The following is a 15,906-nucleotide window of genomic DNA, read 5'->3' as shown; positions in this document are numbered from 1 at the left end:
TAGGTTTACCCTAGAGCAGCACCTTTCACAGGTCACTCCCTTGCTTCTGTTCTGAGCACTTCCTGTCCATCCTTTGCACACCTGCCAGGTCGGCATCCCTACGGTGCTGGCTAGCATCACTTCCCTGTACCATGAAATCCATTGTTTTCCTTGGGTCTGTTTTCCACGAGGTAAAACTAGCAGGCACTCAGCATAAGTGAGTGTCTGCTAGTTTTTCCTGCATTTTGTACATTTCTGTCTTGGTTTAAGGCATATCAGCATTTTCTTAATGACCAAGCTGGAAAACATGACAGTTTGGAGTTCTCATTGATCGTCAGTGACTGAAGCCGAGAGCTGTCAGTGTTACCCAGGAACAGGGCAGGGGGAGGAGGTAAACCTCCTGCCGTTGGGTTAAGACTGGGTTGGTGGATATTTCAGCTAGAGCACCCTCCCCTCTGCCTGACATGTGAGCCTGCCGTTTCTTAATCCTTTTTCCCCACTGCCGATGCTTCAGTTTAGACCTCTCTAGCTCGGTTTGAAATACCGTCATCACATCTATCTGACCCGTGACCCCCGGGGTTTCTTCTAGACTTTGTGGAGATGAGATGAGCGTGCCTTCTAGAGTGGCAACAGCGTGTGTCAGCCATGACCTGGACCACGCCTGCCGGAATCTTTCTCATACAGCTGCTCATGCTTCTCCTGTGACGCCTTCTGCCCCGCCGCCTGAGTCCCAGGCGCTCCCGGTGGACGGGGGTGTGGGCTGTCTGGGTGTGCGCTCAGCGGCGTGGGACAGAACACGTTGTTGCTGAGTTCGCTCCTCTCCTGCACACACTGGGGGCCCTAACCGTGTTTCCTTCATCTTGCATCTGTCTCCCTCCCCGCACCCCAGCCCAGCGTCAGCCCGGCACCGGAGAGATCAGCAGCCCGTGGTATCCGTGGTATCCGTGGAGGTATCAGCCGAGGACCCGGTGCATCTGTTCCTCCTCCCGCCTCCTTCCAGCAGCCTTCCGGGTTCCCTCCAGGCTGACAGCCTCTCTCGCGGAACCCCTCGCTACCTGAAGTGCAGTCCCGGCCAGCGGCAGTGGCGGCGAGTGGGAGCCACAGCTGCAGGTGAAGAATCCCGGGGAAGTACTGATTGCATTCTCGTTTCTGAACCCAGGTGCTTGCGACGGGGCTCAGCGGCCTGTACTCTTCGCTGCCTACCAAGCTGGAGGAGAAGGGCGAGGAGTGGCACTGCCTGCTGAGGGACGACTGGCTCCTGCTCCCGCCACTCGTCCAGTTCATGAACTCGCTGGAGTTCTGCAACGCCGTCATTCAGGTGAGAGCGGCCAAGCTCGGCCACGGCCTTTCAGGACACAGGTGATATGCTGAGTCAGCTGATCACGTGGCGTCCCTTCTCCTACTGCAGTCAGCGTTTGTGGAACACTGATGCTTTACTTTAAGCCTGTTGAATGTCCTGGGATGAGTAAAAATGTTGGTTTATAGGTTTGGGGGAAGTTTTAATTGAGAAAAAAAAAGAGTACATTTTCTTTATCTTTCTTATAAAAAGTGTTAATTCTGTTTTGATTATCCATTTAACCATCAAAAATAAGTTCAATGCCGGACTCATTAAATAGATATTTTTAGGCTTCTAAGTACTCCAAATTATACCATTTTTACTTCAAGGTCTTCTTGGGAGTCTACAAAGCAAAACACTTTATTTTGCTTAATTGTGCATACTACATAAAGGATATTGTTATCTCAATTGAATTTAGAAGACGTTAAGCATCTTCTTAGCAGCACAAATTAAATTTGCTTTGAAATTGGCCTGCTTCAGGGGAAGAACAGCCACTGAACTCAAGTATATTTGGCTTTTTGATTAGATTTTTACCTTCAAATTTCTTGTTACTGTTTTCAATAAAAAATCAGATCGTATATATATTTAAGGGTGTAGTAGGTTTTCATTGAAAAATGTTTTATTTCTATATAGGACAAATATTACCTTAATACTAGATTTATTAAGAAATAAAATTTCTTTATGGTGATTGTAAGGGGAAAAATGTTAGTTATAATCTGTTTATCTATCAAATGAAAAAATGGCTTCTGGAAGAAAATGCAAGTAAATTACTTCAGTTCCCATCTCATTTTTATTGCTAAGTCAAAGGAGATTTTATTTATGTATAAGATAAATGGATTACATCTTAAGTTATTTTTCCTTTAATATTACAGTCTATCAACATTTTCTTGTGGAAGTTTGTGGAAATAAAAATGATGTAACTATTAGTTTCTCCCCAAATGTACACAGAGAGGGAGATTATCAGTAATTTAAAGATCTAGCCGCACTTCCCTAGAAATTGCTTTTTACTTTATTGTTTGACTCTGTTTTTATTTTTTTTAAAGAAATAGAAAGCTAACAAGCATGGTTGAGAACAGAGATATGATATAGTTTATATCATATTCTGAGACTGAAGCCATATAGTTTTTTAAGATTTATTGTTTGGGGGTACTACTGAAAAGATTACAGTTGACCTTTGCACCTGCAGGTTTCACAGCTGTGGATTCTACCAACAGATCTGAAAGTATTTCCGGAAGAATCCAGAAAGTTCCAATGGGCAAAATTTGAATTTACTGTATGCCAGCAACTCTTTACATAGCATTTATATTGTAGTTACAACTATTTGTATGTTATTAGCCATTATAAAGTAATTTGAGATGATTTATAGTATATGGGAAGATGTATGTAGATTATATAAAAATACTATGCCATTTTTATTTATAAGAGACTTAAGCGTCCACAGATTTGGATATTGTGGCAATGTGGGCTGGTCATCCCAGAACCAATTCCCCACAGATACCGGTGATGATTGTATTTATAAAAGACTTATCCATACTAAATATATTTTGAAAGTTAAATATAGGAAATGTTGTACCTCTGATAATGTTTTTTGCTTTTTAGCATTATCTGTTTTTTATGAAAAGATTTTCTAAATGCCTTCCTCCCCAATATAAATGATTTTATCAGAGAATGCATTTCAAAATGAGAAATTTTTTCTGCTGACAAAATAAATGGTTTTAACTGTCCATTATGACAGTTATTTTTTTAAATTAGTCACAAGTTGAGATAGGACATAGATGAAGTTACGGAGCAAAAATTATCCATTCCAGTTTGTTGACTTTCATTTATGAGCCCATGTACATATTCAGTCTATTTATTATATGTTTTTTTTTTTCCAAACAGAAATTTTAAATTACCAGTTTTAAAATTCGGAAATCCAGGCTATTTATTTATATTGGAATAAACCATCTGGAAAAATTACATGGTGGTTTGAAGTGTGAATTATTCTTTAGCCATGAAATAAATGGCCAACATTTGGATTTCCTTTTTGAATTCAGGGTTGAGTTTAAGAAGATCTAAAGATTGTCTTTTTCATGCCTGTTTGTTTCTCTCTTAGGTGGCTCACCCCTTGATTCGTAATCAGCTTGTCAATTATATTTACAACGGGTTCTTGGTACCGGTCTTGGCTCCAGCTCTGCATAAGGTCAGTGACAGGCTAATGTCATCTTTTGTCTGTTTCTTGTACAACTGATAGAAACCGAGGAAGGGAGACACAGTATAATCGACTTGGTGGTGACTTAGCTTTATTTTCCTTCTCATTTCATCCATGTTCCTTACCAGTGTCAATTACAGATCTTAATGATGGTGACAGCTTAAGTCTGACAGGATCCATTTGATGTGTGAATGAATATAAAATAAGCTGGTCTAAATGAACATTGGCACCTGGACTGACTCTTGAGTCTACTTGAGTTCATAGGTAGCAGCCACTTGGAACTCTCTGTTAAGGTCTCCTCTGAGCTAACATGGCTCATAGTTTGATTGAGCTGGACACGGCTGTGGTCCATGTGATCAGTTTGGTTAATTTCCTGTGATTGTGGTTTTCATTCTGTCTGCCCTCTGATGGATAAGGATTAGAGGCTTATGGAAGCTTCCTGATGGGAGAGACTGACAGAGGGGGAAGCTGGGTCTTGTTCTGACGGGCGGGGCCATGTTCAGTTCAGTCGCTCAGTCGTGTCCAACTCTTTGTGACCCCATGGACGGCAGCACGCCAGGCCTCCCTGTCCATCACCAACTCCCTGAGTTTACCCAAACTCATGTCCATTGAGTTGGTGATGCCATCCAACCATCTCATCCTCTGTCATCCCCTTCTCCTCCTGCCGTCAGTCTTGCCCAGCATCAGGGTCTTTTCAAATGAGTCAGCTCTTTGCATCAGGTGGCCCAAGTATTGGAGTTTCAGCTTCCACATTAGTCCCTCCAATGAACACTCAGGACTGATTTCCTTTAGGATGGACTGGTTGGATCTCCTTGTAATCCAAGGGACCTCCAGTGTCTTCTCCAACACCGCAGTTCAAAAGCATCAATTCTTCAGCTCTTAGCTTTCTTTATAGTCAAACTCTCACATCCATACATGACTGTTGGAAAAACCATAGCTTTGACCAGACGGACCTTTGTTGCAAAGTAATGTCTCTGCTTTTTAATATGCTGCCTAGGTTGGTCATAACTTTTCTTCCAAGGAGTAAGTGTCTTTTTATTTCATGGCTGCAGTCACCATCTGCAGTGATTTTGGAGCCCCCAAAATAAAGTCTCTCACTGATTCCACTGTTTCTCCATCTATTTGCCATGAAGTGATGGGACCAGATGCCATGATCTTTGTTTAGTGAATGTTGAGCTTTAAGCCAACTTTTTCACTCTCCTCTTTCACTTTCATCAAGAGGCTCTTTAGTTCTCCACTTTCTGCCATAAGGGTGGTGTCATCTGTGTATCTGAGGTTATTAATATTTCTCCCAGCAATCTTGATTCCTTCTTGTGCTTCATCCAGCCTAGCATTTCTCATGATGTACTCTGCATATAGGTTAAAATAAGCAGGGTGACAATATACAGCCTTGACATACTCCTTTTCCTATTTGGAACCAGTCTGTTGTTCCATGTCCAGTTCTAACTGTTGCTTCCTGACCTGAATGCAGGTTTCTCAAGAGGCAGGTCAGGTGGTCTGGTATTCCCATCTCTTTTAGAATTTTACACAGTTTACTGTGATCCACACAGTCAAAGGCTTTGGTATAGTCAATAAAGCAGAAATGGATGTCTTTCTGGAACTCTCTTGCTCTTTTGATGATCCAGTGGATGTTGGCAGTTTGATCTCTGGTTTCTCTGCCTTTTCTAATTCCAGCTTAAACATCTAAAAGTTCATGGTTCACATATTGTTGAATCCTGGCTTGGAGAATTTTGAGCATTACTTTGCTAGCCTGTGAGATGAGTGCAATTGTGTGGTAGTTTGAACATTCTTTGGCATTGCCTTTCTTTGGGATTGGAGTGAAAACTGACCTTTTCCAGTCCTGTGGCCACTGCTGAGTTTTCCAAATTTGCTGGCATATTGAGTTCAGCACTTGCACAGCATCATCTTTGAGGATTTGAAATAGCTCTACTGGAATTCCATCACCTCCACTGGCTTTGTTTGTAGTGATGCTTCGTAAGGCCCACTTGACTTCACATTCCAGGATGTCTGGCTCTAGGTGAGTGATCACACCACTGTAATTATCTGGGTCGTGAAGATCTCTTTTGTACAGTTCTTCTGTGTATTCTTGCCACCTCTTCTTAATATCTTCAGCTTCTGTTAGGTCCATACCATTTCTTTCCTTTATTGAGTGCGTGTTTGCATGAAATGTTCCCTTGGTATCTCTAGTTTTCTTGAAGAGATCTCTAGTTTTTCCCATTCTGTTGTTTTCCTCTATTTCTTTGCATTGATCACTGAGGAAGACTTTCTTATCTCTCCTTGCTGTTCTTTGGAACTCTGCATTCAGATGAATATATCTTTCCTTCTCTCCTTTGCTTTTCACTTCTCTTCTTTTCTCAGCTATTTGTAAGGCCTCCTCAGACAGCCATTTTGCCTTTTTGCATTTCTTTTTCTTGGGGATGGTCTTAATCCCTGTCTCCTGTACAATGGCATGAACCTCTGTCCATAGTTCATTAGGAACTCTGTCTATCAGATCTAGTCCCTTAAATCTGTTTCTCACTTCCACTGTATGATTGTTAGGATTTGATTTACATCATACCTGAATGGTATGACTAGACCTGACATGGTAGACTAGACATACCACTAGACCTGAATGGTCTAGTGGTTTTCCAACTACTTTCTTCAATTTAAGTCTGAATTTGGCAATAAGGAGTTCATGATAAGTTCATAAAAAGAGGCCGTGTTCAGTAAATCTTTAATCCACTTTTCTATTGATGAGCGGGGCTGTGTTCCCTCCCTGATGCTTGATCTGAGGCCACACTGTGTGGAGGTAATGAAGATAATGGCGACCTCCTTCAAAAGTTCCCATGCAGGCACTGCTGCCCTCAGTGCCCCCGACCCTGGAGCAGGCCACCTCTGACCCACGCCTCTGCCGGAGACTCCTGCACACTCATGGGCTTGTCTGGGTCAGTCTCTTGTGGGGTCACTGTTCCTTTCTCCTGGGTCCTGGTGTGCATACGGTTATTGTTTGTGCCCTCCAAGAGTCTGTTTCCCCAGTCCTGTGTAAGTTCTGGCAGCCCTGTGGTGGGGTTAATGGTGACCTCCTCCAAGAGAGCTTATGCCGCACCCAGGTCTGCTGCACCCAGGCCACTGCTGGCCCGTCCCTCCTTAGGAGACGCTCAGACCCGGTTCTGGCCCAGTCTCTGTGGGTTGGGCCTGAGTTTTGTGCCCTTCCCAGGTCTGAGCAGCTTGGGCCACCAGGTGCTTGGTGAGCGCACTGTCCCAGGTGCATCTTGCATCTTACTCACCTCCCCAGTCCTGCCGCTGGGTGTCCTGGGTGTGCCGTCTGTCTCCTCTGGAGAGGTGAGCCCAGGCTGCGACCCTCCTGGCAGATGTCGACTGATCAAGATCTCAGGAAGACATGGTTAGCAGCTGGAAGCCTGCGAGCAGTTTGTTAGAAGATGCCCTCTTAAGGCTGAGATTGCAGCAGCCCCATGCCTCGGGCTCTGGCTGTCCCAAGCCTGCCTCTATGCCTCTGGGTGGGGATGGGCTGGTCCTCAGCTGGCTAGCTCTCCTTTGGTATTCGCTCAATCCTTTGTTCTGTGAGCAGGCCAGGCTGCACATTAGGTTGTTAGGTTAGAGCCTTTGGCAGCAAAGTTCTCTTTTCCGCAGTTGCAGTTAGGTGTGTATTAATTTCTGTTTTATTTTTCTCCTGCTTATCTTGCCTTCTAAGATTCCAAAACTCTCCACAGACCCACCTGTGATAGGGTTTCCTACTGTGTAGAAACTCCTCCTCCTTCACGACTCCCTCCCCAGGACAGGGCTCCGTCCCTAACTCTTTTGTCTCACTTTTGTCCTTCCTCCTTTCAAAGAGAATGGGCTGCCTTTCTGCATGCCTGGTGTCTTCCACCAGCGTTCAGAAGTTGTTTTGTGGAAGTTGCTCAGCATTCAAGTGATCTTTTGATGAATTTATGGGGGAGAAAGTGGTCCCCTGTCCTACTCCTCCACCATCTTGTTTAACAAATAGATTCAAGGGATTAGATCTGATAGACAGAATGCCTGAAGAACCATGGATGGAGGTTCTTGACATTGTACAGGAGGCAGTGATCAAGACCATCCCCAAGAAAAAGAAATGCAAAAAGGCAAAATGGTTGTCTAAGGAGGCCTCACAAATAGCTGTGAAAAGAAGAGAAGTGAAAAGCAAAGGAGAGAAGGAAAGATATACCCACCTGAATGCAGAGTTCCAAAGAACAGCAAGGAGAGATAAGAAAGTCTTCCTCAGTGATCAATGCAAAGAAATAGAGGAAAACAACAGAATGGGAAAGACTAGAGATCTCTTCAAGAAAACTAGAGATACCAAGGGAACATTACATGCAAACATGCACTCAATAAAGGAAAGAAGTGGTATGGACCTAACAGAAGCAGAAGATATTAAGAAGAGGTGGCAAGAATATACAGAAGAACTGTACAAAAGAGATCTTCACGACCCAGATAATTACAGTGGCGTGATCACTCACCTAGAGCCAGACATCCTGGAATGTGGAGTCAAGTGGGCCTTATGAAGCATCACTACAAACAAAGCCAGTGGAGGTGATGGAATCCCAGTAGAGCTATTTCAAATCCTCAAAGATGATGCTGTGAAGTGCTGCACTCAATATGCCAGCAAATTTGGAAAACTCAGCAGTGGCCACAGGACTGGAAAAGGTCAGTTTTCACTCCAATCCGAAAGAAAGGCAATGCCAAGGAATGTTCAAACTACCACACAATTGCACTCATCTCACAGACTAGTAAACTAATGCTCAAAATTCTCCAAGGCAGGCTTCAACAGTACATGAACTGTGGGCTTCCAGATGTTGAAGCTGGAATTAGAAAAGGCAGAGGAACCAGAGATCAAATTGCCAGCCTCCATTGGGTCATCAAAAAAGCGAGAGTATTGGAGCTTCAGCTTCAGCATCAGTCCTTCAAATGAATATCCAGGATTGATTTCCTTTAGGATTGACTGGTTTGATCTCTTTGCTGTCCAAGGGACTCTCAAGAGTCTTCTCCAACACCACAGTCTGAAAGCATCAATTCTTAGGCACTCAGCTTTCTTTAGCATCACTCTGAATTTCTTATGATTCTATCGTTTTATATAATAAATCAATGGATACATTTTCTATTGTGAAATGTCAAGAGACATCCATAGACCTAGAATTCTAATTTTAAAGAGTGTTGTCTTACTAAGTGAAGAGACATATACAGTATTTAGTTTGGAGGTTTGTCAAGGTGTTTTAGTTACCAGCCCTGGCACGAGAGAAGCAAGAAACAACCTATGGCGTGCATTTTGGTGGAATGACCACTTTTGTGGATCTGATGGTGCGTTGTGAAGAACACCTGACCGTGGCAACTGTGACACTTGGCTGGTGGTGCTGGTGGTCGTCCTTGTTTAGAGCAGTGGGTCTCGATGGAAGACGCTCCCCTTTCTCACCATTTAGTGCCTTTTGAGCACAGGGAGATATTTTCCAAAACAAACAGCGCACTTAGTCTGACTAGGATTTTTGTGTTACTTCTGTGTTCAGGAAGTATTGTATTATAAAAATAAACCTTGTATTTGTTTCTGTGTTATCTTTCTGTTGAACGCCTTGTTGTTCTCCTGGAGAGCTGAATTTCCTGTATTGAAGGTCTATAAGCCTCTTCATGGGGAAATTTGCCTTTATGGGAGACTAGAATGGTGCCCTGAAAATTTCTTGGCCGTAATTATCCATGGTATACTTGCCTGGTAATTCCGCCGGACAGAGGAGCCTTGTGGCCTGCAGTCCATGACATCGCAAGGAGTCGGACATGACTTTGCAACTAAACAGCAACAATTATTCACAGACTGTCTTGCACATTTAGACTTTCTTCCTCATTTATTCTCATCTTTTTTCTCATTGGCTGGCTGATACTAAATAATTTCCCAAGTCATTATAATAATGCATCGTCAATCCCCTGTGTGTGAAGCTTCGGTTGCATCTTTCAGAGATGAACACGCGCCCCTGTGTGTTGCCCTGCATGGCTGTACTGTGCTGTAGGATAAAAAATGTGTACTTTTTGTGTTTGTTTTTTATGTGCTGTTTGTGCAAAATTACTGTGAGGCTGTTACAGTACAGCACTAGATAACTATTGTGTTTGTTGGGTGCCGAGGCTGACTTTGCTGGATTTACAGACAAATTGCACTTAACGTGCTCTTGGAACAGAACTTGTTCATAGATAGGAGACTTCTTGTAGTTATGCTCGTAATTGTTATCTGTTCAGGATATTTTATGTTATTTTAATTAGCATACTTTAAAGTTACAAATATTAATGATAGCTGTTTATCCACAATCGAGGTTGAGATCCACCTTAGAGAGCTGTTAGGAAGCTCTGACTGGTCTCTGAGTACCTCCCCTTCATAGCACTTGGCACAAGTGGAATTCAATTATTCAACATGCAGGACCTTGGGTAATGTCTCCACAGTGCGCTGCCTGCTTCTTGAGGATAGGGTTCACCCCTGCTTTGTTTACTGGGGAATCCAGTGCTGAGCACAGAACCTTAGACCTGGGAGGTTGAGTAAACAGCACACGTATGGAATGATGTTTGTTGAAATGTTGAACACTCGGTACATTTCCAGACAGTGGTTCATAGAGGAAAATAACAGCACCTACATATATGAACTAATATTGTTCTCAATTATGCCCACAGTTAAACTATGGGGCACAAAAATCATCAAGTTATTAATACATGCTTATTGTGGAAGAGACAGTCAGTACTGAATATATAAAATACAAAGTGAAAATGACTCTATTAGGCTGAATTGCTGTCCTTAAAAAACTCCTTGACATTTATCCATCGCAGACCATTTCTCCCAGGGCTCTTTAGTGACTAGGGAGAGTGTTTCCTTCTTAATTTATTTTTCTCCCTGCTCTCCCTTTTTCATTGTTTGTGTAGAATGAGGAGCTTTAGGAAGAAGCAGGGCACGGGCAGGTGAAGGGCCTCTCCGCCGTCTCTCAGCTCCCCGTGTGGTGGCTGAGGCCTCTCAGGAGCGGCAGGACAGGGACCTGGAGCCGGGCAGGGGGCCCAGAGCTCGGTGATTCTGAGGGCTCCTGGTGGGAGCACACGCACCCTGTGTCCTTGCCTTTAACACAGCAGGGGACACCTGGACGTCTCAGGTCTCCGAGACGGGCTCCAGTCTGTATTTTTCATACTCTGTGTCCCTCACTTTGAGCCTTCTTTAATATCCTAAATAAATTTCCCCTGTGGACTACCTCAGCTCCCAACTTATGTCTAACATTTTAGTTTCCTGCCCTCAATGGTGGCAGTTTGCAGGGGTGAACTTACTCTCACTGTTTCATAAATAGTGTAAATACATTTAGGCTTAAAAACCTTCCTGCCTCACAGTCAGTACTCACAATGTTTCCACAGCATTTCTTAACCGGAGATGAAGTTGTTACAAGGGGTAGAGGGTAGTGAAAGGTGGGGGGGGGGGGGTGGGTGGGAATCTTGACAAGTGAAGAGCATCTCCTCCTGTCTTCTCCCCACTCTGCACACGTGTAAAATGCCTTGCACGTGCTGTCTCTGTGCTCTTTACCTTGTGCTGTGGAGTGGCCGTTTATTCTTCTGTGTTGGTGCAAAGGAGTATCTGCATCATTTTCTGTAGAGTGTGTGTGTGTGTGTGTGTGTGTGTGTGTGAGAGAGTGTGTGTAGGCCCATAATGCCTTATTCACTCTCCGAACTTCAAGAAGTTCCGAAAGCTTCATATGGTGTTACAATAGATAGCTTACAGTGAACGGTGTTGGATTCATGATCTCCGAAGGAGTTTTGCTTGGTTCGGGACCAGAGACGCGGCTTCAGGCACTCGGAGCTTCGTGTGACAGCAGTTTTATTGCAGTGCGAAAGGAACAGACATCAGAAGTGGGCAGAGAGTTATTAACAACAGAAATGTCTTACCAGACCTACTGCTGCAACATACATCTTAAGGTGACAGGATTAGTCAGAAGGTTCTTGTTAAGAAGGAGAACCCCGTCCTCAAGCAGGATGCATTGTTGTTCTATAATTATTAGTAGGAGCTTAAGGAAAAGCATACCCTTGGGCAAGATGAGTTATTTTGTTGTGTAATCAGTAGCTCCAGGCTTAAAGAAAGTTAAAGATTGTTGTAACAACTGAGTTTAAGAAAAAAAACATCTTATGTGACTAAGAGGAAGGAATGTAGGGAAAAAATCGTTTGTCCCTTTCTCCTTCTTGAAAGCCCCGAACTCCTTATTTACCTACCTAAGAATTAACTCTTGCATTCTGACCTTTGCTGAACTCTTTGGTGGCAAACCCATACCTGAACTGTCTCAAGGTTATTTATATTTATACCACTTGTGTTATATACAAACATTAGTTTGTATGTTTCATGGAAGACATATTAACATATGATTATAGAGTTTTTCCCTGGACCTGCTGGTTTGTTTTGTCAGATATGACAGATGTATGTATGTATTACTGTTTGAAAAATTTTGACTTACAAAATACACATGGTCTCCAGAGTTTTGGATAAGGGATTCGAGCCTATTTTGGACATTTGGGGAAGGACCCATTTCTGGAGATGGGTGAAAATCATACTTTGTAAAAATCGCATTAAAGAAAATGACGCCATGTTAATACGATTCATTTAGGAATTAGATCCAGCCACAGATACCGACATCACATTGTCTAAAACTGGTTATTAATGACCTTTGATTAATGGGACCGCCCTTATTCAGCAAGAGCAAGTTCTGTTGTCTCTGTCTGTATGTTTAATATATCAAAGCTGAGTTTTCAAGCCTAAACGTTTATTGGGATGGTCATATTAGTCTGAGTCCTCAGAGAAGAGGATGCCGCAGTGGGATTACATGTGCAAGGATTTTCTTAGGGGAAACGCTTGTGAGAGAGAAAGCAGGAAGAGAGATGGGGAGGGCTGGGGGAGCTGTCAGGCTGCAGATCTGACCCTGGGTGCAGGGAGGAGGCAGAGGTTGGCTGGAGTGTCCGAGACTTCTGTGCGATATGAGGAAGGCCGTCCGAGGAGGCCTGCACCTCCCGGGAACTGGTCTGCCTCAGCATCCCTCAGGCGGAGCAGCCAGTCTGGACACTGTAGCAGTGTCGCTTCGGCCTATTGTATTGTTCACAGTAGTCGCCAAGTCCACCCACTTTCAATGGGAGGTGATAACGAGTGTCGAAGAATTTGTGGCCATATTCTGGGCATTTCCATGGTTGCCGCCCTGGGACTGAAGGTTTAGGGGATTGGAGGGCTGAATGGAGAGGGCCCCTTGATGAGAACCAGGAACCTGGGACATGAGTTACAACCAGTCCATGACAGAATTGAGAGGATAAATAGTCAAACTTCACTCTCCTTCCCCCTTCTCATCTCCTGGACTCCACTGGGTGAACCCAAGTGGAATCCAGGCGGCACGGGAATCCTGGAGAAAAACGCGGTGCATACAGGGCAGGGTGAAAAGGATGGAGAGTAGGTACCAATGGGAACTTGGAAGCGGTCAGCACACATCTGTACTCGCTTCCGCATCGCTGCTCCCCAGGTGCAGCTGCTGGTCTTCCGCTTGCCACCTAATGGTGCTTAGTCACTCAGTCGTGTCTGACTCTCTGTGACTCCTGGGACTGTAGCCCACCAGGCTGCTCTGTCCATGAAATTTTCCAGGCCGGACTATTAGAGTGGGTTGCTATTTCCTTCTCCAGAGGATCTCCCTGACCCAGGGATCGAACTGAACCCACCTCTCCTATGTCTCCTCCTTTGCAGACAGATTCTTTATCTCCTAAGTCTTTGGGGGAGCCAAGTCATTAAATGCATTCTAAACATTTGTTTAAAATATTGGGAATTTTAAAGAATCACTTTATTTACAAACCCGAGGCTTCTGACTCCTAGACCAGAGTTGTCTGCTTGCCCTCTGACCTCCACCTCCAGAGCTTCCTATTCTCCTTTGGTCTGTCTGACTCATCTCCTTTTCTGCCCTACATGGGGACCTGTCCAGGGCCTGGGCTCTGCTGATCAACCGGATCAACTACCAGCTGAATCTCTGCCCCCGTGACCTGCTGTGCCCTCAGACTTAGAATATCAAAGCCACACTCATATGATGTGTTTCTCCCTGGCCACCTTAGGACAGCCTCTGTGTACCTCCTTGGTGGGAGTGACATTATTTATCATTCCCTCCCCTCCCTTCCCCCCTCCCCCGCCCCCGTTACCTGGTCTAGAAGCCTTGATTAGTCCTGCATCTCTTCTCATGCTCCTCCCTCATCTAAGGCCAGCCTTGTCCCGTAAGGTCCTTCTTGTCGTCGTTCTTTTATTGGAGGGTAGCTGCTTTCCAGCACTGTGTTGGTTTCTGCGTCAACGTGAATCAGCCGAAGGTTCCCTCCCTGCTGACGCTCCCTCCCGCCTCCCTCCTGGTCCAGCTCTCTAGGTTGTCTGGCCCTGGGTTGAGCTCCCTGCTCCCAGGCACGTTCCCACCTGCTGCCTCTTTCCCATTGGTGCTGTGTGTGTTTCTGTCGCTCCCTTCCCGCCCCTTCCGCTCTTCCCCCGCTGTGCCCGCAAGTCGGCTCCGTCTGTGTCTGCACTGCTGCCTGCTGGCAGGCCCATCGGTGCCGTCTTTCTGCATCCCATATGCTTCTGTGACCCTGGCCACTTTTGCGTCCTCTCCCGGCAGCGTCCCTGCCGGTCGCCCTCTGCCCACACCTCGCCTGGGTCTCATCGCAGACCCTTCTTTCTCTGGGTTGTCGCTCGCAGAACTGCTAGATTAAGTTTACTGAAATGTATCTTTTTTTAGAGAAAAAAAGTTGTTTATTCATTTGGCTGTTTGTGTCATGTGGGCTCTTTCATTGCGGTGGCGCACAGCCTCTCGTTGCGGTGCTTGGGCTGAGTTCTGCAGCATGTGGGATCCTCGTTCCCCCAGCGGGGATTGAACCCTCATCTCCTGCATTGCATGGCAGATTCTTAGTCATTGGACCACCAGGGAAGTCCCTGAGGACACCTTTAAATGTCCACTTTCCTGGCAGCCTCGAGTGACTCATCCCCTAGGTCTCACCAGTCTGCACGCAGCTCCAGGTCCCCCTTCACACCCTCTGAGTTCGTGGTCGGGGCCTCTCCTCGCTCGCTCCCTCTTCTCCTGTGGAGTCTCACTCTCGCTGCAAGGGCAGCTTAGGCCCTAGCCCTTGCTCAGCTGTCCCTGACTTGGGCGCTCTGGGTCTGTCTTCCAGCATCTGTGGCTCCATGTCTGTCTGCTCGTTGGACACGGGGCCTGTGCTTCTGTCTCTCATTCAGCATGTTCTTGGGATTTGATCCTGCTTCCCCACCTCTATCTAAAACCCCTAGGACAGCCTCTACCTGCAGTTCTCAAACAGTGTTTTGTGGAACCCTGGGCCTTGGTGGAGGGGGAGCCCAGGGTAAATTGCCTACGTTTATGGGGGAAACACACTGACGCCTGTCAGACAGCATGTAGATCAACTAACTTGAAATAAGTCAGCTCCAGCTTTAAATATACATATCTTTCAATCCAAGCCTACTTTTGCCAAACCGAGTTTTTGTCAGGTGCTGTGATTAAAAGCAAGTATCATGTGAAAATCGCTGTGGAATTTCTAGGGTTGACAGTGTTGAGTCTGATTCTGAGGTCTTGAGTGCCCAACAGGAGTTAAGCTGTTAGGATTTAACAACATATTAAGCTGTTTGGATATAAATACTTAATAGATGGGATGGTTGGGTATTTCTTTTGGCTTTGAGGTGCTGTGAAAAAATAATGGATGTACTGAAGGTGCCAGAGACTAGGGAAATTTCAGAACCTCTGGTCTTTGTTGTGGGTTTTGGTGTCTCTACAGCAGGGTTTGGCAGCTATGACCTGTGGGCCACATTTGGGCTGTGGCCTGTTTTTATTTATCCTGAGAGTTAAGTATGGTTTTTACATTCTTCTACTGGTGGTTAATTAGCCAAAAACATGGTGTATGCACATAATGGAATATTACTGAGCTTTAAAGAGGAAGGAAGGAAATTCTAGCACATTGTTACGCAGCATGGATGAACCTAGAGGACATTATGCTAGGTGCAATCAGTCAGTCATAAAAAGGACAAATACTGTGTGATTCTAGAACAGTTACATTCATAGAGACAGCAGAATGGTGGTTGCCGGGGCAGGCGGAGGGGAGAATGGGGAATTGTTCATTGGATACGCAGTTTCAGTTTTGTAGGATGGAGAGAGTTCTGGAGATAGATGGTGATGTTGGTTGCATAGCAATATGAGTATACTTAACTGTACACTTAGGATGGCAGATTTTATGTGTACTTTACCACAATTTAAAATAAGAACTTTATATGCTTTTCACAGATTTTTTTTTTTTTTAAGGAGTATATGACAGAGACTGTATATGCCTATGAAACCTAAAATATTTACTTTCAGGCCCTTTGCAGAAAGTTTGCTAACCCCAACTC

General features: G+C 44.8%; 1 protein-coding gene across 8 annotated transcripts in view; it reads left to right on the top strand.

Moving 5' to 3' along the window:
* FHIP1A (FHF complex subunit HOOK interacting protein 1A) overlaps positions 1–15,906 on the top strand; it is a 399,036-nt gene that overhangs the window by 322,634 nt on the left and 60,496 nt on the right. For all 8 annotated transcript variants that reach the window (XM_070474764.1, XM_070474760.1, XM_070474765.1 and 5 more), the window contains 2 exons: positions 1,139–1,297; positions 3,411–3,497. In XM_070474764.1, coding sequence (XP_070330865.1) covers positions 1,139–1,297; positions 3,411–3,497 — 246 coding nt within the window. The remainder of the gene's footprint in view (positions 1–1,138; positions 1,298–3,410; positions 3,498–15,906) is intronic.

The sequence above is a fragment of the Odocoileus virginianus genome, chromosome 12, assembly GCF_023699985.2.
Source record: "Odocoileus virginianus isolate 20LAN1187 ecotype Illinois chromosome 12, Ovbor_1.2, whole genome shotgun sequence".
In the NCBI taxonomy this organism is placed as follows: Eukaryota; Metazoa; Chordata; class Mammalia; order Artiodactyla; family Cervidae; genus Odocoileus; species Odocoileus virginianus.
Note: the sequence above shows the minus strand (reverse complement) of the source record. Positions and strands in the feature narration are given on the sequence as shown.